The 22,414-nt window shown below is 49.3% G+C and overlaps 2 protein-coding genes across 5 annotated transcripts; one reads left to right on the top strand and one right to left on the bottom strand.

Annotated features, from left to right (window-relative positions):
* The first annotated feature begins 171 nt into the window (after window positions 1–171).
* On the top strand, window positions 172–4,918 carry LOC118507707 (ATPase family AAA domain-containing protein 3A homolog). The gene is made up of 4 exons (XM_036046602.1): window positions 172–329; window positions 1,823–2,561; window positions 2,656–3,955; window positions 4,032–4,918. Exons 2-4 carry the CDS (start codon window positions 2,339–2,341, stop codon window positions 4,303–4,305), a joined length of 1,797 nt encoding a protein of 598 aa, XP_035902495.1. The 5' UTR covers window positions 172–329; window positions 1,823–2,338; the 3' UTR covers window positions 4,306–4,918.
* Window positions 4,919–5,240: 322 nt separating this feature from the next.
* On the bottom strand, window positions 5,241–21,323 carry LOC118507706 (neprilysin-2). 4 transcript variants are annotated; one of them, XM_036046597.1, is made up of 8 exons: window positions 13,482–13,636; window positions 10,183–10,370; window positions 9,002–9,132; window positions 8,152–8,292; window positions 7,836–8,081; window positions 7,559–7,773; window positions 6,510–7,479; window positions 5,241–6,438 (listed from the first exon to the last, which is right to left on the bottom strand). In XM_036046597.1, the coding sequence occupies exons 2-8, from the start codon at window positions 10,269–10,271 to the stop codon at window positions 5,849–5,851; spliced, it is 2,382 nt and encodes a 793-aa protein (XP_035902490.1). In that variant the 5' UTR covers window positions 10,272–10,370; window positions 13,482–13,636; the 3' UTR covers window positions 5,241–5,848. The 4 variants fall into 4 exon arrangements, with proteins under 4 accessions (XP_035902490.1, XP_035902491.1, XP_035902493.1 ...); XM_036046598.1 differs by having other exon boundaries at window positions 13,426–13,559; XM_036046600.1 differs by lacking the exons at window positions 10,183–10,370; window positions 13,482–13,636 and adding an exon at window positions 20,642–21,323.
* Window positions 21,324–22,414: the final 1,091 nt, after the last annotated feature.

Raw genomic sequence — 22,414 nt, 5'->3', positions numbered from 1 at the left:
CACATACACTGATGCTATAACTAGTCCGGACTGTTTTATTCTTATCGCTATAGCCTGGATGAGCGGATTGGGGGTAACGATATCTAACCGTTCGATGGTAAGTGTATTGCGGGCAATTATCATGCACCCTCCGTAGCCATCTTCTCTATTCTGTGTGAGTATGTAGTAATTAGGTATCCTTGCACTCGTTATGGAGTCTGGATTTAGCCACGTTTCTTGTAAACAAGCTACATCTACATTTTCTTTAATCAGTATTTCACGGATTTCCTCTTTGTTATTTTTAAAGCTTTGAATATTAGCTTGTAATATCTTGAAGAGGAGCAGTATAGGTAAGTAGATTTATGTATATAATCCTATATATATATATATATATATTTTTTTTTATGGGGTGTTGTTGTCTTTTTCTGTTTCTGGCGATAGTTTTTTTTCTAGTATTTTTGGATCAATTTTGTGTACAGTGTTTGTGTGTATGGCTGGCGTAGTCTCGGTCACTTCTTCGATGTATATCGAGTCCTGCGATTCGAAGGATGCGCTCGATATGTTATCTATGTCATAGTAGATTTTTTTACTTTTATGGTTGTTTGGTGGGAATGATGTATAGGCAGTGGTATTTGTATTCTGTGGTGTGGTGTGGTTTTCTGAATGTGGTATTAGTATTTCTGTGCTGATTTTGGAGCTGTTTTGTGAGTGATTTTTTTCTGTAGTGTGGTGTGTGTCGACATTATTGAGACTATTTGTCGTGGTAGTATTTCTCATTTTCTGTGCATAGGACACTTCTGTCGTGTAGACCCTAGGGATAGTAGGGCATTGTTTTCTCCTAATTCTTCTTGCTTCACCGTACGTCATTTTTCCTTCTGTTTTTATTTTGCTAATTATCATTTCGTCCATAAAGACGGGGCAATTTTTGTCTAGCGTGTTATGAGCTTCTCCACAAGATACACATTTTACTTCACTGCACGGGGTTTCATGCTCCGGTTTGCTGCAGTTGGCGCACGTTCTTTCCCCGCGACACCATTTCTTTGTGTGCCCCAGTTTCATGCAATTGTTGCAACGCATGGGACGGGGGATGTATAGTTCCACTTTAAGTGGGTAAAGGCCAAAATCCACCATCCGGGGTACCTTGCCTGATTTAAATGTAATGATGGCTGTACGGGTGTTTTTTAGTTGGTTGTCTATCTTTCTTTTTAGGATCGTGACTTCCAACGCTTTTTGGTGTTTCAATCCATCTAGAATTTCGGCTTCCGTTAAGAATTCGATATCAGGGCACCTTATCATACCTTTACAGGTATTGAGGGTCGGGTGCTCTGTTGTTTTTAACATAATGTCACCTCTGCAATCTGATATTTTTTTGATGCCCTGTATCTTATTAGCCTGTCTTGGATTTGCTACCTTTATTAGTAGCTTCCCGTCCTTTAATCTGTTTACCTGACGTGCTTTTTCCCCTATCGCATCGTCAATCACTTTTGCCATGAGGAATGGGTTCACATTACTTAGGTCCCTATTTGGAGTTACTGCCTCCATGATGAGGAAGACTTCTTCATCACAAGATTCATTTCCTACTAGCAGTGCTTTCGTCTTCTTTCCAACTTTCCTTTTTGGCTCCGTGTACTCTTCTAATCCATTGTAGTAGTTTCCGAGGGGAATCCCCCCCCCTGGGTCCTGGACCCCCATACCTCCCACTTCCTCCTATCCTCCGTAGGTATTATTTTTTCTCACACTGTCCACTTAGAGTTTTTTTTTTCCACTTCACTTTTCTCAAAATTTACTCTTCCTGGGTTGATTTATCTAACGGTTTTTTTAATCACACGTGTATATTCTTCAGGTGCCAACTGTCGAATGCTGCACTTTTTCAACTCCACTTGGACGCGTTTGTTTTGCTGTGCAATTCGGCGCGTTGGTTCTGTTTATAGTCTCAGGGTTGAAGTTGAGTTCTTCCGATCGGATATCGAACCGAACACACATCGTTTGAACTTGTTCGGATTGTTTTGCCAAAAAGGTATTCTGATTTTTATTTTTTATTCAAATCTCACATATTTTTTGGTAATTTTCACTCTTAAAAACACGAAATAAAATTAAAATTACCACTGCGGCCGAATTGTCACTTTTGACGGCTGTGAACTGACAGTACCATCGAGATGACAGAATTCAAAACTCAAGATAAAAAAATATCGAACCACAGCACGAAGCACATTTTCCGAATCGGCTCCCGGGAACGTTGCGATTTCAACCAACCAAACTCAACTAAATACTAATCGCTTCATCGTGCAAGAAAAAGCTCCAAAATACACCAAGTGCAAAGCATCCGTGATAGTGAACATACAAAAGCTCTTTCGTCAAAATGTCGTGGTTGTTTGGATATAAGAGCCAAGTTCCTCCGCAAGGCGGCGGTGATGGAGGTCCGGAACCACCGGGACCGCCACCCTCATCGGCCGGTAGCGCCGGTCAGGTGGCGGGTGATGCAAACCTGACCAAAGCGGAGCGCAAAGCGATGGAGGCGTACCGGTTCGATTCGTCAGCGCTGGAAAGGGCGGCCGAAGCTGCCCGCACTCTGGAACGATCGAGTAAGTTTTCCTTAATGTTGCGTAATCGTGATGGGGGGGACCGCTCCGGTGATATCATGTTATGCCTGTAACGTTTCCGTTTTTTGTTTTGCAGAACATGCTCGCGAAGCGCTGGAACTGTCGAAGCTCCAAGAGAATACGCGCCAGCAAGAGTATATGGCCAAGGTGAAGGAATATGAAGCTCACATCGAGTCATCCAAGGTGGAGCAGAAGCGGGTGGATCATGAAGAGCGCCGGAAGACGCTGGCCGAGGAGACGAAACAGCAGCAACAGCGTGCTCAGTACCAGGATCAGCTGGCCCGTAAACGGTACGAGGAGCAGCTGGCCCAGCAGCAGCGCGTGCAGGAAGAGAACCTACGCAAACAGGAAGAAAGTGTTGCGAAACAGGAAGCGATGCGCCGGAAAACGATCGAGCACGAGATGGAACTGCGCGAGAAGAACAAGATGAAACTGCTGGAGGCCGAACTGCGGGCAAAGGCCAAAGTGGACCGTGAAAATCGCGACCTAACGCTGGAACAAATTCGTCTGAAGGCGGAAGAAAATCGAATCACCGTAATGGAGGGCATTAAGACGGCTGGGTCCGTCCTGGGCCAGGGTGCGACCGCGTTGCTTACCGACTGGAACAAGGTGGTCACCACTGTCGGAGGTCTGTCGCTGCTAGCGCTCGGTGTTTACACGGCCAAAGGTGCCACTGGAGTGACGGCCCGCTACGTAGAGGCACGGATAGGCAAACCATCGTTGGTGAACGAAACATCGCGATTTTCGCTGCTGGAAGCACTCAAACATCCCATCGATACTGTGAAACGGTTGAAGCACAAACCGACCGAAGCGCTGCAAGGTGTTGTGCTGCAGCCGAAGCTGGAGGAACGGTTGCGAGACATCGCCATCGCCACGAAAAACACCAAGAACAACAAGGGCCTGTATCGGAACATTCTCATGCACGGACCGCCCGGAACGGGTAAGACCATGTTTGCTAAACGACTGGCCACACACTCCGGCATGGACTACGCCATCATGACCGGTGGTGATGTCGGGCCGATGGGCCGGGATGCAGTGACGGCAATCCACAAGGTGTTCGATTGGGCCAACACGAGCAGGCGCGGGCTGCTGCTGTTTATCGACGAAGCGGACGCTTTCCTGCGCAAACGTTCGTCCGAACAAATATCGGAGGATATGCGGTCGGCGTTGAATGCGTTCCTGTATCGTACGGGTGAGCAGAATCCAAGGTTCATGCTGGTGCTGGCCTCGAACACACCGGAACAGTTCGATTACGCCATCAACGATCGGTTGGACGAGATGGTGGAGTTTACCCTGCCCGGAATAGAGGAACGGGAACGTTTGATACGTTTGTACTTCGACAAGTTCGTACTGCAACCCGCCGCCGAGGGCAAGAAGTAAGTAGTGGGATTCAGAGTTTCTCTGGAGTACAGCGAATTACAACGGGGGTTTCTTTGCTCTTTTTTGTAACAGACGCTTCAAGGTGGAACAGTGGGACTACAGTGCAGTGTGTAGCAAAATGGCCAAAATGTGTGAAGGCATGTCGGGTCGTGAAATCTCCAAGCTTGGCGTATCGTGGCAGGCAGCATGTTACGCATCGGAGGAAGGTATCCTCACCGAGCAGATGGTGCTGGATCGGTGCGAAGCCGCCGCCCGGCAGCATCGGCAGAAGATGGCTTGGCTTTCGGAGCAGGAAAAACTCGACCACAAATCCATCACCGGTGGTAAGGGCTTCCTGACACAGTAACGCCGTTACCCAGGCTTACCAGAGTAAGTAGAATTGGATACGATAGTCGGTGATGGATGGATTGGATGGCCGTTCCCGAGTAACGATCCCAGGCCCGCTCATTAAGTGCAATCAATGGCAATGAGTAGTAGTTGTTGGGGTTTGTGAAACCGGAAATATGGAAAACGGCGGTGTTAGAGAGCATCAGCACATGGAAACCGCTCACAGCGTCATACCATCCATCGCCGATGGGCTTATCGTTCGACTGCAGGAGATTTATATTAAACTTCCTACGAACTAGCCCGACGCAATCAAAATCCACCACCCAGTTCGCACACGGAGTAATGCATTTTGAAAAGAACAGCTTTTAATGAAAAGTGCATGATGTGGTCAGCATCTTTCCCGGCAGCCCAACCGTTGCACGACTCCGCATGTGTTCATGTTCGATAGTGATATAAGGTCCACAATGTTCTAGCGGTATATACCGGTAATGTTACGAACTACCGTACAATTGCAAATATTGTCTGTTACGGAGCTAAAGTTATTTGTTTTTTTTTTTTGGTTTTTTGTTTCCTTGAAACGGACGTTAGGGAAGGCATTAGAAATAGAAATGCACAATGAGCATGATTTAAAATCGCTTTTTATGAACTACGGTGAGACGCGAAAGAAAGCTTATCCGTCCGATACATATCACAAGTGGGCCCGCTTTTGTTGTACAAAACATTTGTTTATTGGTATTTATGACACGGTAATATCATAAAGCAATATTTGTATGTTGATAAAATGAAAGAACCCACGGTTCATTTGCATGAGAATCTTTCTTAATGTTTGTATAATCTACTTAAAAATAGCAAAGAGAAGAAACGTAAGGACTCGATCGGAGGGAACTGGGTTTCTTTTCCCTCCTTCCCTCTTTCATAACCAAACCCCACCCCCCTGCTACCCAGATTTTTTTGTTTTTTTGTTTTTGTTGCGACAAAACTTACTGATAACAATACCTGTCGGTTGATTTGTTGTGAAGACCCAACGTTTCGTCTGAGAAATGCGGCGCAATTTTTTGTTTTGTGGGAATTTAAATTAATTTGTAGCTTGCCCGCGTGCATTAATGCCGCGGGAAAGGTAATGTATGTTTTACTTTCTTTTTTATCCCCCCATATGGGGAACTGCTCCTGAACGCATGCAAAACTCCACCCCGTCTACGATAACATCGGGGTGGTTGTTTTGGGGGGCCACCGCCACACTCTGTCTAAAACCGGTCGAAGATTGGTTTGTCTTCGCTTGCAACAACAACAAAAAAAAGGGAGAAGGTATTTATATAATAATTAAACCAACGAGCAACACCCCGAAACAATTGGGATGTCTCTGCGTCCGTTCCGTAAGTCGCCCTTCGTCGCCGTCCCAGAACGTTCGTGCGTTGCGTTGCTGTACTTCGCCAGCGCTGCGACAGTCGACTAAATAAATTAAGTAACGCATCCGAAGGTATGTTCGGCTCCGCCCCAGCTCGCTCGGCCACTTTCTCCCGTTCCTCTGCACCACTTCTTGCACCTGGGAGCGCAACGCAGCTCTACCACACCTCACACTTGTGCTCCGGGTTCATCGGGGAACCGACCGGGCAGTTGAAGTCCTTCGCAAACTCGTGCATATTGCTCATCGGTCCCAGCACGCGGAACTGTCCGGGCGAGTGGACGCCGGTGGTGATGCGCATCTTCATCGTCTCCGGACGGTACACCGAGCACCAGGTCTGGGCGGCCGACAGCCAGAACATCTGCTCCGGGCTGAGGTCCAACCCGGGCAGACGCGGCTCGGGTCCATTCTTTTCGGCCCACTTGCGGTACGCGTAGTACGCCTCCTTGATGCCACCGTTGTCGGCAATGTTTTCGCCCTGCGTGTTGATACCGTTCAGGTTCAGCTTCACGTTCGGCTCCGTGTAGTTGCCGTACTGCTCGATGATGCAGCGTGCCTTCTCCAGGTAGGCTGTCTTGGTGTCCGTTTGCCACCAGTCGACCAGATTGCCGTTCTTGTCAAACTGTCTGCCCTGGTCGTCGAATCCGTGCGTGATCTCGTGACCGATCACGAAACCAATCGCACCATAGTTCATGTACTTCGGGCGATCGTACGAGAAGAACTGACCCTGCAGAATACCGGCCGGGAACTCTGGAAGGAGGGGAGAGAGCGAGATTAGTAATTGGGTCGAGCGAAGCCAACCAAAGCTTTCCAACACTTACGGATGCTGTTCTCGATGGACGAGTAGAAAGCGTTCACGATCGCTGGTCTCGAGTGCGTGATCCAGTCGGTTTTGTTGACCGGGATGCGCAGCTTTTTGAACGCTTTCGTCGTGCCAAACTTGTTCATGTACAGGATGGTGTTCAGGTAGTTGCTGTCCGGCTGGAACTCTAGATCCTTGTAGTACTCGGCAATCTTGCCATCGTCCATCAGCTCGTCCGGATAGCCGATGTGAGTGGCCATGGTGGAAACCTTCTCCAGCGCCGACACACGCGTCACCTCGTCCATCCAATCGACCTTCTTCAGAATGTCCACAAATACGCTCTTGATGTCGTTCACCATGTCGAGTGCGGCACGCTTCGAGTCCTCCCGGAAGTACTTCCGGATGTACAGTGCACCGACCGATATCGGCAGGCTGCCCGAGGTGATGTCTACACACTCCTTCCACCGTGGCTCCTGTTCCTGCTTGCCGCTCAGCGCAGTGCTGTACTGCAGCTGACGCTTGCGGAGCTTCTCCGTGAGGAAGAAGGACGAGAATCCGCTGATGCGCCACATCACGTAGTTGGCCATGACACGCTTCGGTGTGTTCTGTAGCAGCGGTCCTAACGCTTCCATGAACGTGGGCACGCTTACGATGATCACTTCCTCCTCGCCGATCACAATGCCCGTATCCTTCAGGATGGCATTGAAGTATTCCAACCAGTTGGTGTAGGAATAGCGCTGCTGGAACTCTTTCACCGTCATAGGGTTGTAGAGAGCGGTAGCGTTTCGCCGCTTCTCGTTTGGCAGTGAAATGTTGGCCAGTGCGATTTCGAAATTCAGCGAATCGAGCAGCTCCCGCTTAGCGCGTTCCTCGTCCGCACCCAACAGCACCGCCATATCGACCATATAGTTGTAGTAAGCGGAAACGATAGGATTTTCCATGCCCTTCACAAGATACTCTCGGCTAATGCCCAACGACGCTTGATCAGTCTAGGGAGGCAAAGCAAAAGGGGAACCGATGTTTAAGATAACATAAAGCCTCTCACCTTGAATCTTGTAGCATACTCACGTCAATGATGCGACGGGTGGAATTCTTCAAATCGCTTCCGATGGAGAAATCGAAGAAGTAATCCGTACTGTAGCCATTGTTGCGGAAATCCTTCACCGACTTCACCCACGACCAGGACGAATCGAGATCCCAGCTGTCTCCCTTCAGTACGGGCCATCCGCCGAGTACGTCCAGAATGTCCAACAGCGGCTTGATGCCCTTCTCTTCGATACGAGCTATGGGACAGAGTCATCTGTTAGTCACAATGTCCAGCAGGACGCTCCGTTGCTCTACTCACTCTTGTTCATGCACAGCTTGTACAGGTTCTTGGCAAGCTTGAACGGTGTCGCCTCACTGTCGGAAATTTCTTCGCTCACCAGCGACCGGAGCTGCTGCTGGAGACGATCCCCAATCACCGAGAACGTGTTCACCGATACCTTCTCGTCCGGGATGATCGTTTCCTTCACGAACTTGCCGCAGGCGTAGTTGTAGAAGTCGTCGCACGGTTCCACGTCCCGGTCCATCTGGTCCAACGCTTTCGAAGCTGTTGGAAGAAGTTGATGGATGATGAGTAACGGATGGCGAAACGTGTTTCACAACAAAACAACACTAACCCGAATGGATGCATCCTGGCGTGAGGCAGATATTTTCCGTACTCTTCTCGGTAACGCCATTGTAGGCGTTCGGGTGTTTGTTCAACGCTTTGCCACGTCTTCCACCGGTGAGCGGTTGGGCTGACGATGAGCTACTTTCACCTGTGGGAAACAGATAAAAAATTCTTTTATGCTCAAAGAAGAACTCTCCCAACTCAAGGCAAGGCGCGGATAAAGATCTGTAATGGGGTATTTGCAAGCCACATGCGGCACATGGCGCTAAGTGCTCTTTTCACCGGAAGTGCTAATGAGTGCGCGTCACAGACCGGGCGTGATCACCATTTCGCGGTTGATTGTCGTCAAACAAGAATGGCCGATTCGTTTGTGCAGGACACACAACAATCAACCCAATCGGCCGCTTACTTTACTGGCCCACAGAACGATTAACCTCAAAACCTTAATATGGCGCTGTCGCAGATTGCTTTACGCCATTTTGGGAGGCTGATCCACTGTTTGGTGAACCGATGAACGGTGTGTCGCATTTGTTTATCGTTCATAATTTTGGTGGCTTTGTAGTACAGTTCTGAGTCATTCTCAGCGAGCGAGACTTTCAGACAATGTAACTTAAAAAGAAACGCGAATGAGCTTTGCGTTCGCAACGTTGTAATAACATCCACCGTTTAACTACCTCGTAAAAACCTTTTACTTCTTAGCTCAGAACTTTTTAAGAACCACCTAAGCAGAACTAGATACGAGGTTGTAAAAGTGTAATAGTTTGAGGGCTCATTATTCGTGCGTGTGTCCCCGTAATGATCACCATCGTCCTGTCGCCCTTACCCTCGGCTCTCTGATTGTTCCTACGCTTACTTACTCTGAATTCGGTCCGTCAGCACAACGGTGAGCAGCGATATGATTAACGCCACTACGGCTACTCCGCACACGACGCTGATAAGCGTAAGAACCTTTTCCAGCGCGGTTCGGCGACGCCACCAGCTAGGATTTCTGGGAAGAAAGCAAGAGATGAGTGTGAGACACATGCCGCTAAACTATTCGGAAGGTTCGCCTCGCCCAAGGGAGGGAAGGTCAGAGATTCGGCAACCGTGCGCTGACGCTTCTGCGTGGCTTATCGCGCACGGCAGTGCCTAAAGTACCAGCGCGTCCGTTGGTCGGGTGCTTCCAAATGAATGGGCAGCAATTATGATACACCACGCTGACCTTTGCTGATGTGTTACAGCGCGCGCGTACACTACCAAGGCACGATTTTTTGCAGCTTTTTTTTTTCTTTGCGTTTTACACTACACGCCCTTGTTTATGCTGACAAGCGGGACATCTTCAGCCACTGGAAAGTCTTCCGCATGTCCTCCACGTGTTGTTCGGAAAGGAGCTGCTACGCGCACACAGGCTTTGCTCAGCAGTCAGCATTCTTGAGGTAGAATTTATGTCCCCACTGTCGCTACTTGCAGTATAAATAGTACCGACCTCATCTTCCAAAACAACGCACAGCCCTGCAGTTTTGCCACGGGAAGGTTACGGAGGGTGAAAAGGAAACCGCGCAGGTTAGGGATTGCGAAGAAATGCTCAGTTTGGGCGAGGTTTTGTTTTTCATCTCCGTACCAACCACCAACGGCAAAACAACGGCTGAAAAATGCACAGCGTTCAGCGTTTTTGTGTTGCTGTTTTGTGCGTCAGCGCGGATTAATTTGTTTGACAGTCCAGACAAATAAACATTCCTTCCACCCTCAATTTCTCCCACGGCCTGAGGTCCGTTTAGTACATTCCAATGTCACTGGTCAAGCACAACAATCGAACCCGCCGTAGTGGTAGTAGTAGACCCGTGTGCTAGTGTCGTTGCTGTCACCGAAGTGGGTGATGTTGTCAGTTTAGTGTAAACAAGTCTGCATAGGACAGGGTGCTGCTGAATTTGAGTAGGCCGTACCCACCTGTTGTTTTGGGGTACGCAGTGTGTGTGTGTATACTTTGGTTTTCGTCAATGGAATATATGAATCCGGGGCAAACCCAAGCAATTGCTTCGGTCCTTCGCATTGAACTTACTTGCCGCTGAAGCGTTCGTAACCGATCGGGACATCGTCGGGGTCGAAAATAGAGTTGCGCGCACGGCGCAGTTCCTCGAGAACCATCATATGCGCGGTGCGGTGCTGCTGCTGACTGTCACTGATCAACCGCGGAATGATCAGCACGCGAAAATTGTACCAGACGCTTGAACGGATCGGTTTCTACAACTGAGATTGGGGGTTTTGCTACAACTGTAATTCTTCTATCGCTTCCCCCTCTTGTTGCCCGTGTTCATGGTCGACGACGACGATTTGGCAAAAGGAAGCAATGATAATAGTAATCACAAACGAGCGAAAAATCAATCAAGTGAAGCGGTTTGGGGCTGATCGATCCCCGGCCGGGGAACCATACGGTGGGACGACACGGCAGCACGCCAGGTGTGTTGCTCTGGCACAACCTCAGAACGGAACCATTCTTTTCCTTCCTCGTAAAGGTTCCAAATTAACAGCAAAGGCAAAAGGTAGAAAATCCCCGCCCGGATGGAACAGGTTTTGCATCGGGCCAGCGTACAGTACACGGGGCAGAAAGCAACATACGTGAACCTCACAGAAACAGAACGCGGCCAACATTATAACGGTGCCTGGAGGTGTACGATCCGACAGCAGCAAAGAACACGCATGGAAGAAGCTGCTGATGACCCCAAAAACTACGCTGGATGGATGGAAAGTTCTATAGCGATGGGTGGGGTGGTGCCGGTTTAATCCGCTTTCAACATGGGCCTTTACTCGGACCCTTTCTCCTTTCGTTTTTGCATGATTGCATTCTAAAGCTTTGACATGCTAAAGCGCCGAATGCTTAATTAGCTGCGTGCTTGCTGACGTACGAAAAAATACCCGAATAGCCTGCGGGGGTTGCCAGAAAGAATCTCTGCCGGCGAGGAGAAAGCCGTTACTTGAACAACTTTTATTGGGGACGATCGTAAATGACAATCGTCAAGCAAGCTGCAAATGGTGGCTTCGTAAACCGTTACAACACTGAATCCGAATCCCATATTGGTGAGCAAAGTTCAAGGTGCTATCGACACATCCCACCCAGAACCTGTGGCCAATTTTTATGAACAATTATTTTCTATTCAGTTCTCGACCCACCACCACCCCGTGGACGGAAGCAACACAGAATAATTAGCTTTTGGGCGGCTTCGTGCGCCATTTAACCGTAGAAACAAATCGTTCCGCAAGCACCTTTTGCCTGGTAAACATCCCTTTTTTGTGCGCTAGCGGGCGGCAGTGTCGTAAGCGGCAGTGACACATCGGATGGCCAGTGACGCGAGTTCGTCGCATGTGCACTCGTTTAAGTGGATGGCAGGAACTCTCGCGCACCCGATCCCAAACACACTAAGCCGCCACCGTGCGGGCAGAGTACGAGCGAACGATACTCCTGCTGCGGTGTGTTTACCCTCTCGGGGCTTAAGTATCCGCACCGTGAGTGGCAGGGAGGAATATTTGAAAAGAAGATAAAGAAAAAATAATTTACAACCCAAAAGCACTGAAGTGCATGAAAGTGTTTTGCAAGCTACCTCTAACAAATCGGACGGTATCATTAAGGTCGTCACTCTCCCACTGACCACCGTTGCAGGCGTAATTTGGTGGCTGCTGATTCTGGAGTGCTCATACCGTGAAGCACTTAGCACCGCACAATGTGTGCTCAGCGCAGGCATTCGAGCGAGAAATTAACCATTTCTGTGTTATCTAGTGCATGCCCTGTGGAATTCACTTTTAAAGTGACAAAATGACCCCAAATTGAGGTTTGTTTTGGATTACCAAATTTAGCTAAACAACTTCGCAAATGGCCCCCCCGTACACTTCTCCGATGAGATTCAGTTAGATTTATGCAATATTTTACCCCTCTGCCGTAACCGTGCGATGGGAGCGATATTAGCGGTGGTCACCACCCCGGTGTCAGATCCGATCATATCTGACCAGTTCCGCAAGCGTTTTACGCAATAGGCGCCGCATACTTCCACCGCTGGTGAAAACATATTTTCATCCCACCATTACGAACCGGTTGCAGTCATGAAGTCGCCCGATGATCGACCCCCCCCCAGCGACGATCGCTCGATCGTTCAAACGCTCAGGAAAAATAGTTTGATTTCCGAAAAGAAATGCAAAACCATCACACCGGACCCGGCCCGCTTGTGACATGAGCGTGGAAAGTTTCGTCGGCCACGCCACATAACACGTCGCCCGGGTTGGGTCCCATAGGTGTCCAGTTTCACCACGAACCCCGTACAAGGAAGTGGTCCGAACAGAAATTCACGCAACATGGGAGGAAATTTGCACGGCCAAACCCCTTCGGACAAATGCCCATCCGGACGTACTGGGCCGAGGATGGAAACGTTTTGTTTCGATTCCATTTCATCGGCGGGAGACTCCCCAACCACCACCACCATACACAAGCCACCCTGTGGTTACATCGAGGGGTCAACCATCCCCCATTACTTCCACCTTCATTGAGTGTGACGCTAATGGCCCTTCGCCAGAGTCTAATGTTTAGTTTCCGATCCAACTGGGCTGATGCAGGATTCGTTGGCAGTATTTTTACGATTATTGATAATTATTATTATGGTGCGTCCGCGCCGGTCCCGCCACGCCACGTTCAATGACGCCGACCGGGCTACGGCCCTTGACGCGCGGAGCGATCGCTTTCGGTCTTGAGTGAAAATCAGGCACACCAGGGCCAATCACGTTCCTTTTGCTTCGCGTGGCCGCATCTTTGTAACTGGTCCGAGATTTATTGTCGTTTGTAATGCACTTTACTAATTGACTGTGTGTTTCGAGTGGGGGGAGCGGGGACTTGTTTTCCTCCCGGTGGACATTGCAATGTTTGCCGCCCGTGACGACACGCAGTTCTTGATGGCCGCTACGCTAGCGCGCTAAAGGTTGTCACGCTGCGCGGACCTAAGGTTATCGGTGCAATTTGTACACATTTGCTGGCCGGGCGTATGCCCCACCCCAGCTACCAACTTCAGCCACCGGGTCCACCACACGTCCAGCAAGATCGACCTTTGATGATTGAGCCAATGATTTATACAATAGACACGGGCAGGTTCACTTTCCACCAAGAGGCCATGGGCCGCACGACGCGAATCGATAAGTTTGCAATGCAAACAACGTACAACCACACACACACACACAACGCATAGCCGGTGTGGACCGTGACCGCGACGAAACTTGTGGATATCGCGAGTGGTGCCGAACGCGTGGCCAATTGCTAAAGTCTCACTTGCAACAGCAAATTTATTGGCCAATATCGCGGGCTGCTTTGGACGATTACTCTACCGGCTGGACGATGCCTTTGCCAGACTACACAACACTACACCGTGGCGCATCACATTTCGTACTGCTGGCCGTGCTGGATTCGCAACAATCGCACAATGTAAGTACGCCAACAAGGCTCCAACACTCTTGACTGCTAGATAAGAAACCGCGCTCGCATATCGCTGCTCGGTGACAAGATCTTTCCCCTTGTGCTTGGCTTTGAACGTCACACATGGCAGAACGTGGACTGTGTCGAGAATGTGGAGCGCGGTAAGTGAGATTGTGCTTTTCCTTGAACTTGATGCGCGCCCGTACGGGGCAACGCCATACGTGGACGTGACAAGCTATCGCGGCACTTCTAGGAGATGTGTTCTATAGCCTCTGGTCTCTGGTAATTGGGCACCGATATGGAAGGGTTGTTACATAGTTTTGTAAGGGATGCGGTTAGAGTTACCTAGCTTGCTCGGTAAATGGTACAATTAGGACGGTTGTCGCCCAGCCTGTTGTACCTATAGCAGTTCACTATCAAGTTTCGTTGCCGAAGCGGGCGAGCAGGCAGTAGTGCGTCAACTGATCAACAAAGGGCAGATGTGGTACAGAATTGTACGGTGGATCTTTACAGTGAAGAACTCATTGCCCCCGTATTGATTGATCATCGGAGAGAAGATCACAATTTTTTTTTTGGCGATGAGCTAATGCATTCACGCTTCAACCACATAAGGAAAGGTCAAGTAGCACAACTCAGCAGACTGGCAGACATGTCTTGTAATATTCAAAGTCTTCAAGCATTCCTTCTGATCTATCGATTTTAGACACAAAAAAAGCTCACAACAAAATGCTACAGACAGACAAACAGAAATACAAACGTGACGTACCGAGGCACCGGTATTACCGCACACGGAATTGTTCCCGGATAATCCTATTTTTCGTAGACGGCGTGGGCTTCAAGAACCGGCTTGGCTCGATAGCCTGCCAGTAGCCTTGAAATGTTTCTTCCCAGTCCATGTGCTTTAGGCTCTTCTTTGTACGGTAATTCTCAGTGGCGAATATTATGCGCGAAATGCAAACCGATGGAGCCTACGGTGACGCATTGCAACAGGTCGAGTCTCGTGAGCCTCAAGACACTGCAAACTGCAAACGACACCCCCGATATTGTAGCAGCACCAGCACCCCTCCCCTCTAGTGGTGGACGGTTAGTAAACAGTTCCTTGTTCGCTGTCCGCACGATTAAGGGCGTTTATTTTGAAGTGTAAATAGAATTATGAAACAGCTTAGAACGGCAGACTTGACGTTTGCTGTGGGAACCTTCGGTTGGACGTTGTGCGAGCGTCGCATCAACAATGCAAACCTGAAGGATAATCAACCCGCGCGTGTGTGTGTGTGTGGACAAGGGCACATTTGTCCTTGTCCCCAGTGCCCCTCGCCCTTGTGCGGTTTATTATGCATTCCAAAGAGGACACCACGTCCACTTTCATTGTAATGCAGCGGGACTGCTCATCGCGTGAACGCAACCTCCCTCGGCCCCGGTGCGCTGTGTGTCAAGGAGTGGTTCACCTCACCGTGTGACTTTAATGGGTTTGTTTAATGTTTTGCCATACATCTAACGACGGTAATCCACGGTCCAATCCGCCCGTTGCGTGCCGTACAGCCGTGCGCACAGTGCGTCCCCCGCCGAGAGTCCCAACGAGGAAGGATCCAACTCCGGGGCAGCAGGAGCCGTCGGTTCGATTGAACCCGCGTGCGATTTGATCTCTGCCGTTGATGCGATTGTGGTTTCGGTTGGGCCATTTCCGGTACTGCTGCATGTTCGGAATGGGCCATGACCCCTGTTATGGGCTGGCGTCATGCAAGCGGTCCATTTGGCAGCCGTCGCCGTCGCTGCCGCCGCTGCCCGATGGTAGCCGTGCAATTTACAGCACCGGAATGCATTCCACACCGGGGATAGTGGGTCTTGTCACGCATTCGCTGCTGGGTTTTTGGCCCGTAACGCGATACTAAGGTCTGATGGTTTGCCAAAACAAAAAAAAGAAAAGAATGTAGAAAGGAAGAAATGTTCGATCGTAACAGACACAAGGGATGATGCTTTTAGGAGTTTGCTTCCGCGATGGGCAGGGTGTGTGTGTATCGTAAATAGCAACATGTGCCACTCCTGATTAAAGTAAGACATTAACAAAGAATCGAGGTGTGCTATCTTTGGCGAACAAAACACCAGTGGAAAAAAAATGGTTGTAATGGTTTTGTAGTTTCAGAACGCCACTCTCCCAAACAACTAGGTCGCGGGCGAGTGGTTTTAGGTGGAATCCATTTTCGCACTCGCTGTTAGTCATCGGTAGTGAGCTGGTGTTTACTCGTCTAGAGAGACCAGTCAGCCAGTTTCCCTGTGAACCTGTGAGTTGAGCTCAAGATATTTGTTGCAACAGCTGGCGACGATGATGCGCCATAAGGCGTCGCGTACTTTAAAGCACACATACATGCACCGAATCGTGGTGTTACCGCGATTGCGGGCCAATGTTTGCGCCACATAAACAGACCGACGTACGACGACATTTTTTCCGCACCGAATCCGAATAGATTAATCATTTCCTCAATCAATCATCGAAAGGACCTACTTGTTGGTACTCTCGTCGTTTGCTGGTGTTCCGCTTCCGGTGTTCAGAAGAAAGTTCGTTGGTGGTGCCAATTTTGCACTCCGACCACTGTGGGTGAAGCTGGGAAAAGAGGCTTGGTCAGTTGACCACCCGAGCCCGAACGACGCTCGCTTGGCGGCGGGCTCCATCCCGGGGAATCGAAGTTCGTGCGATATAAACTTTCCACATGCAAACACGTTCCGAGCCAATACTTAAATTCAATATTTATTATTTCCGCCATCCATCATCGGGCAGCAAGAGTGGCTGCAACGTTCCGGAGAAAGGAAAGGGTGGAGAGAGAGAGAGAGCGATTGGGGGGGAAGGACAAGAAAAGCGAATGTCGCAGCATCCGTTTCCGATCGAACGTTGTGGCGAAGGAAGAGCCCGGTGTCTCCAAAATCTGTATGAACGGTTTTTCTTTTTTATCCCCGGGGCCTTAACCTTCGGCAAGGTAAAAGCGGATAATTCTATTCCGAAATGAAGTTTTGCTTCGACCATTTTCGCAACTCATGCTAGCAGCGACCTTCCGCTGACGCTGTGCAGTGCAAAACCCGCGTTTCCAGCCGGATCAATCTCCAGCAGTTCCGCGCACCTCACCACGACGCGCGGTAATGAACTGAGCGTGGCTTATTAAAACGATGCCCAGCTTTCTGGGTGATGATGGAGAGCTGATGATCAAGGAACCTTCAAAAAACGATGCCATCAGCAGGCGATGAGGTAGAGAATATGTGATCATCAAGCTGCTTAATTGTGGTCCGACGTAAAGTTGGCTTCTCCGTCCATTGTGACGCGTGCTCGTGGTTAGCAAATGGTCGGCACAAAATGGTTTCAAAAATATGCTCCATCATGGCACGCAAGAACGTTCGTCGAAGGGGCTCGATTCGGAGTGACCTCTCAAGCGTGATCTTTGTATCTTTAGAAGTAAGCCGATAGTGTGAGTTTCAACGCATCACTCGACGATCGCGGACGCATCGATGATCGTATTGCGTGATCAAGACGATACACCGACAGCTGTAGCGATGGGAACGCCTTAGTTCAACGCACGATAAACATGGAAGTCCGGGAGAAAGGCGTCCATTTGCTGTGACGTTAGCAATGTTACCGATTTAATTCATGTTTTTTCACACCCGCTTACACAGACCTGCCGGCAGTAGTACACCGACCTGTTCCGAGCAGTTCCGGTGCCTATTTGTTTGCAGTTGTAACGAATTGTTTCACGCAGTTTCACATAGGCGGGGGACATCTTCAACTCCATTGTGGCTGGTGCTGAGAAAATGCAGCCACTAGCTCATTTACTTACGTTGCTGCACAAGCCTGTGATATAAGACACGAAAAAGCCGTGGTGTATTCAGTGGCAAAGTGCATCTCTCATGGCTTTTACGTTCCTTTCTACAACCACAGCCGGGCCCGAAATAACAATCAAAGCGTTTTTGTGGTTGGCTTGAAGCTGAGGTTTTGATCTAAACCACCGAGCATTGATGATCGTTTCCCATGACTTCAAATTTTAAATGCAAGACAACCCCCATCCGGGGTGTAAATCTTCCGGGAAGACAGCCTCTCTCCCTTAGACTCCTACCCAACACTGATCGATCATAATAGCGATGGTTCGGAGTGCTGCCATCCGTGCCCGCCACCAGACAGAGCAACAGTAATTTGGATGTGGGAATTGCATAACATCTTCAAAAATATTCATTCCTTTGTACCTGGCGGGCTTTTTAATAACGTAATGAATTGAAACGTTTGGTGTGAACTGGCCGCCGTTAAAAACAAGGCGAAACGGTTTTCGAAAGCGGGCGGGAACAACTTTATTCGGCGAGCAGTCGTGATTAAAATTAATCGCAACATTTTTGTCCGGCCGTCTCAGCTGTTGCTTCATACGGTGGTTTCGATTAATTTCGAAACCGTGGCCAACGGCCGGCCGCACGGGAACTCGGGTCACCTGTGTTGGCGGGGAGAAGAAAAAAAAAATCCCGACTTTCCTCACCGGAGGTTAGAAACCGGTCTTCGTACGCACCGGTGCCAGCTACATCTCGTTTTGGCTCTAGATTCAGTAACTTGCTGTTGCGGTGGACACTTGCCCCGTCTCCCTGTGGATAGTCGTACCGCCTTCCTTAATCGTGTGGCAGGGCGATCGTAAAACGCAGGGTAGCTCTAACACTCGTCCTGTCCTGTTTGGGTCATCGTCTCATCGATCGGCTTGACGTGCACATTCTAGCCATCGCGTGGAGCATCCGAGAAGATGTGTCAACATTGTGTTTAGCGTCTTGGCTCACCTTGACCATATAGGTCCCGGCGGCATCGTTTGCAATGAAGCTGTACGACAAGTGTTTGAAGTCGGATGTAAGGGACACGCGCACACACACACACACACACACACACACACACACACACACACACACAATTCCACAAGCCCCAAGGCATGATGATTAGCGAAGGAATAGATATGGCCACCGGACGGGACATTGGCGATCATCGTTTTGCGCAGTTTGAGGAATTCGGAATATTAAAAGCGGCGGGTGATTTATGTAGATTGCAAACACAAATAGAATGTCGATTCCCGTGGGAGATGGTAGGGATGAGCCGTACAAAGTGCTGTCAGTCGAGAACTCATCATTTATCAAACCTCTGTGCATCATCTGTATTCTTAGATAAGTCCATGAGCTTTGTATAACGTTTACCACCATCACTGAGGAACCCTTAATGTTCTGTGTTAATTGAGAAAACTTCCCTGTTCCAGCAGCAGCTAACTATCAGGTAAATCCAGATTAGATGGTTGAGCTAGGAATTAAGCTGTAAAGATATTAATCAATCCTCGGACTCGAGTTTTTTGAAGGGCTTCCATTAATTTATAAGCTAAAGTAAATAACCTTTTTTGTTGGCGGATTCCCACACACGTACCGCGCGTACGTTTGCAGAGCGATCCTATGCGTAACAAAACCAGTCCAGTTTATCGCGAAAACCCCATCATTAAAGGTGCGTCACACCCGCGAGCATCCCGCGATGAAGACAAAGCTTTGCGCAGAGCAATCGAGACGTTAATCTAATCGGGATCGGGTGTTGTGTGCATGTAGAAATGGCAAACTTATCGAAAAACGATCAGTTCAGAACGGGAACACCTGATCCCGTCAGTGCCGATCGCATGCAGATCTGCTGCAAGTTTACACAACAAAGCACCGCCATACGAAAAGTGGCCAACAACAGAGAGGCTGTGAGAGGGCTCATTTACGATTCAGCGTGAGATCCCTCGAAAGGTTAAAAAACCGGTTGCTTGAGGGCGACACTGTGTTGACCAGAGGGCAATAACAAAAAAAAAGGAAGGAAGACGCACTCTGCTGGCCACTCGGTTGTCTGTCGTCAGGTGGTCAGGTCGCAGAGTGAGAAGATGTTCAAAAACCCCTCAACGAATTTGCCAAATGGTTTGCTCGAACCTCAGGAACTTGAAACAGGTTCTCTGCGATAGTCACCTCAAATAGACGACTCATCTGCTAATTGTTGTTTGCATCCCAAACGCACGCCCAACAGCTTTCCGGTGGCTTTAACAATCAAGTAAAATGCTTTCCGGTGAATTTAATTCCGCATTTTCGTTTCATCGCTCGAGTTGCGAAAAGTCGTGTGTTGCAGATAGCTTCCATCAGGCAAAAGAAAAAAAAAACTCCCAGCACCTCCCAGCTGGAACCATATTTGAGTTTTCTATTTGATGGCACCCTCAGTAAACCGCAACCCGTTTCGCGCCAATAAATGGCGGAACTGTTTCTCCTTTCTCGTTCGGGGGCAGGCAAGCGGGAAAAGGGTAAACTACTGCTACTGACATTGGCCACTGACATCGGAACTGCTCGGGCGGACTTGATCGTTTATCGACAGACAGTCGCGGCTCACGGTACCATAAATCCGTGTCAACCCTGCGCTTCCACTGACCAACGCTGGCTTCCCGAACCAGTGAAAGCTTTTCTTTCGCTCGCGCGTGTTTCGTAATAGCCACAATTTGTACCGAATTCCACCACTGGCGGCGATCGTGGGGGCCGATTTGTATGTTGGAAAACCTTTTTTTTAACCTCAAGTGCTGCCGGTTACTTTCACTGACAACGACGGCGTCGGTTAAAAGAGGGTTCGGCAGACGGTTCCGGGCGGAAGGAAACAACCTTGCCGTTTCCGGACACGAACCGATATGCCAATCGTTGGCTGCGTGCCTTTTTAAGCTCCCCGCTTTATGCTGGATGTGTTTGCTGTGTAATGCATTTCGATTGTAATGCGCTTCGTCGACTTTTGTGCAACCCAACATGCAACCCAATGGCCTATTAACTCGCAGGGGGAGGGGTGGACGAATCGAAAGAAAGCCTCGGTGTGCGTGGAAGGTAGGCTGGATGAAACACCCCGCGTACACTGTGACAAGTGGCCGGTTTGCATTCGATTAGCATACTTCCAGCACATCGCATTGTCACCTTTCTCTTTACCAGGTCACTCTAAACCACCGACGGCGTTAGTAGATCACCGGCGATCGACCCGTTTCGCTAAGGAAGACCTGTAACATTGTCACCATTTTTAAGTGGTACATACTTGATAACCGTCTGCATCGTTGTGCTGGTCATTTGGGTTGGGTGTTGGCGGCGGCGGCTCTGCAGTTACGACACCCGATCTCGGCACGATCTTCACGTGTTCTTGCGTATCACACCTCACGAGTTACACGGCCCGGCCTCACCAAGCGCACCAATATATAGTCGGAAGCGTGGTGTATGGCACCCTGTCCTGATAGCGAGTCACTGCGGGACTATCGGCCAGCCTGTGTGCCCTTCACGCGCTATCACTCCTCGCTAATACCACCCGCTGGTCATCACACGCATTCGGCACACTGCATGGGTCGTCGTCGTGCGGTGCTGAAGATAATTGTCGATGTGTTCGATGGTACTGCTTTATGCTGCAACCACCAGACCACAACCATCCGCGTTTGGAGGTTACCGCGAACGAAAGCTCTCAATGGCAGAAAGCTCCGCACACCGTCGAGTTGGGGTTGCGCGCGGACCGCACTCACGCAATGCTAATGGGCACACCGCACGTTGAAAGAATTTTTATAAAGTCTCACATGCACACACACGCACACCCGAACACTAGCACACGTACGAACGCACAAACACACGCACAACCAGTAGTACACACGGGTGGTGTGTGTCTGTCTGTACCAGCGGAGAGCACGAAAGTACGACCGTTTCGCGAGGTCGCACTGCTACGGAGGAACTGAAACGGTTCGTCTGCCAGTTGCGTGCATTTATAGCATCGGGTGGAGTTCGCGCCACCACCCCCTTGGTGGTGGTCGTCGGTGATGCTTCCCTCTCCCTCCTCTTCCCCCCCTGTATGAGGGGTTGTCGGGAGAACGGTGTTGTTTTGTTTGGGATGGTTTTGCTCTCCGTGGCCGTGAGCCACACCGGGTCGGATTTTCTTCGCGCTCTCTCGCCGGACACTCTCCAGCCACTGAGAATCACTCTCACCTCGTACCAAACATCTTGGACGGTTTCTTGAATGATCAGCCGTGGTACAGCGTTGTTCTGTGTGGGGGGTTGGAGATCAGATCATCAAAGCTCTTTGGAGCGCAAATAAGCGGTTTTGTGGTGTCCTTTTCTTCTGCTGAATATTTGCGTTCCATTTTTTTTTTGATAATTTTTATAGAAAATTCAAAAAATTGTTTTTGACCGTTTTTCTTACAACAATTTTTTTTTCGAACAGGGAATTTCGTGCATTTGCTGCTGGTGTGATCTGGTTCAATCTGGTACCGTGTACCGTATCATCACCAATCCATATGTCTTGCCATCCTGCGCGTTGGCTCTCTGCGTCTTCGATCGGGTCCCAACCGGCTGTGAAACGAGTTTTTTTTTCGCTTATATTCTTGTACCAGTTATTGTTTTTTTGCTTTCTAGCTCATCACCACTCATCTGCATATATTGTTCGATAATTTGTTGTTTCATGATCAGCTGATAATTTCGCTAACGGAATTAAAACGAATCCCCGTTAGCCTTTCCCCCGGCAGTGATTGGCTCGCAAAGGACAGCCGTGTGTGACATTATATTCTGCGGCAGATTGAGTTAGTTCGCGGGATAATTTTCCACCAACCGCTGGTCGATCGGTCGGGCGGTGTGGTTGGTAGCTCCTGGGGTGTAGTGTAATTATCAATGAAATAATTGGTGTACTGCATCGTTCCACTAATAGCTGCGAGTCGAGTCGTCTCGCTGCTAATGAGTAACTGTTGACCTATTCGGGAACTGGAAATGGTTCTACTGAACTTTTGCCGGTGGTAGTACAATTGGTGCCATCGTGTCCACCCGGTGACCGATCAAACAC

The sequence above is a fragment of the Anopheles stephensi genome, chromosome 2, assembly GCF_013141755.1.
Source record: "Anopheles stephensi strain Indian chromosome 2, UCI_ANSTEP_V1.0, whole genome shotgun sequence".
NCBI classification, from domain to species: Eukaryota; Metazoa; Arthropoda; class Insecta; order Diptera; family Culicidae; genus Anopheles; species Anopheles stephensi.
The sequence above is the reverse complement of the archived record's forward strand: the minus strand, read 5'-3'. Positions and strand labels throughout refer to the sequence as shown.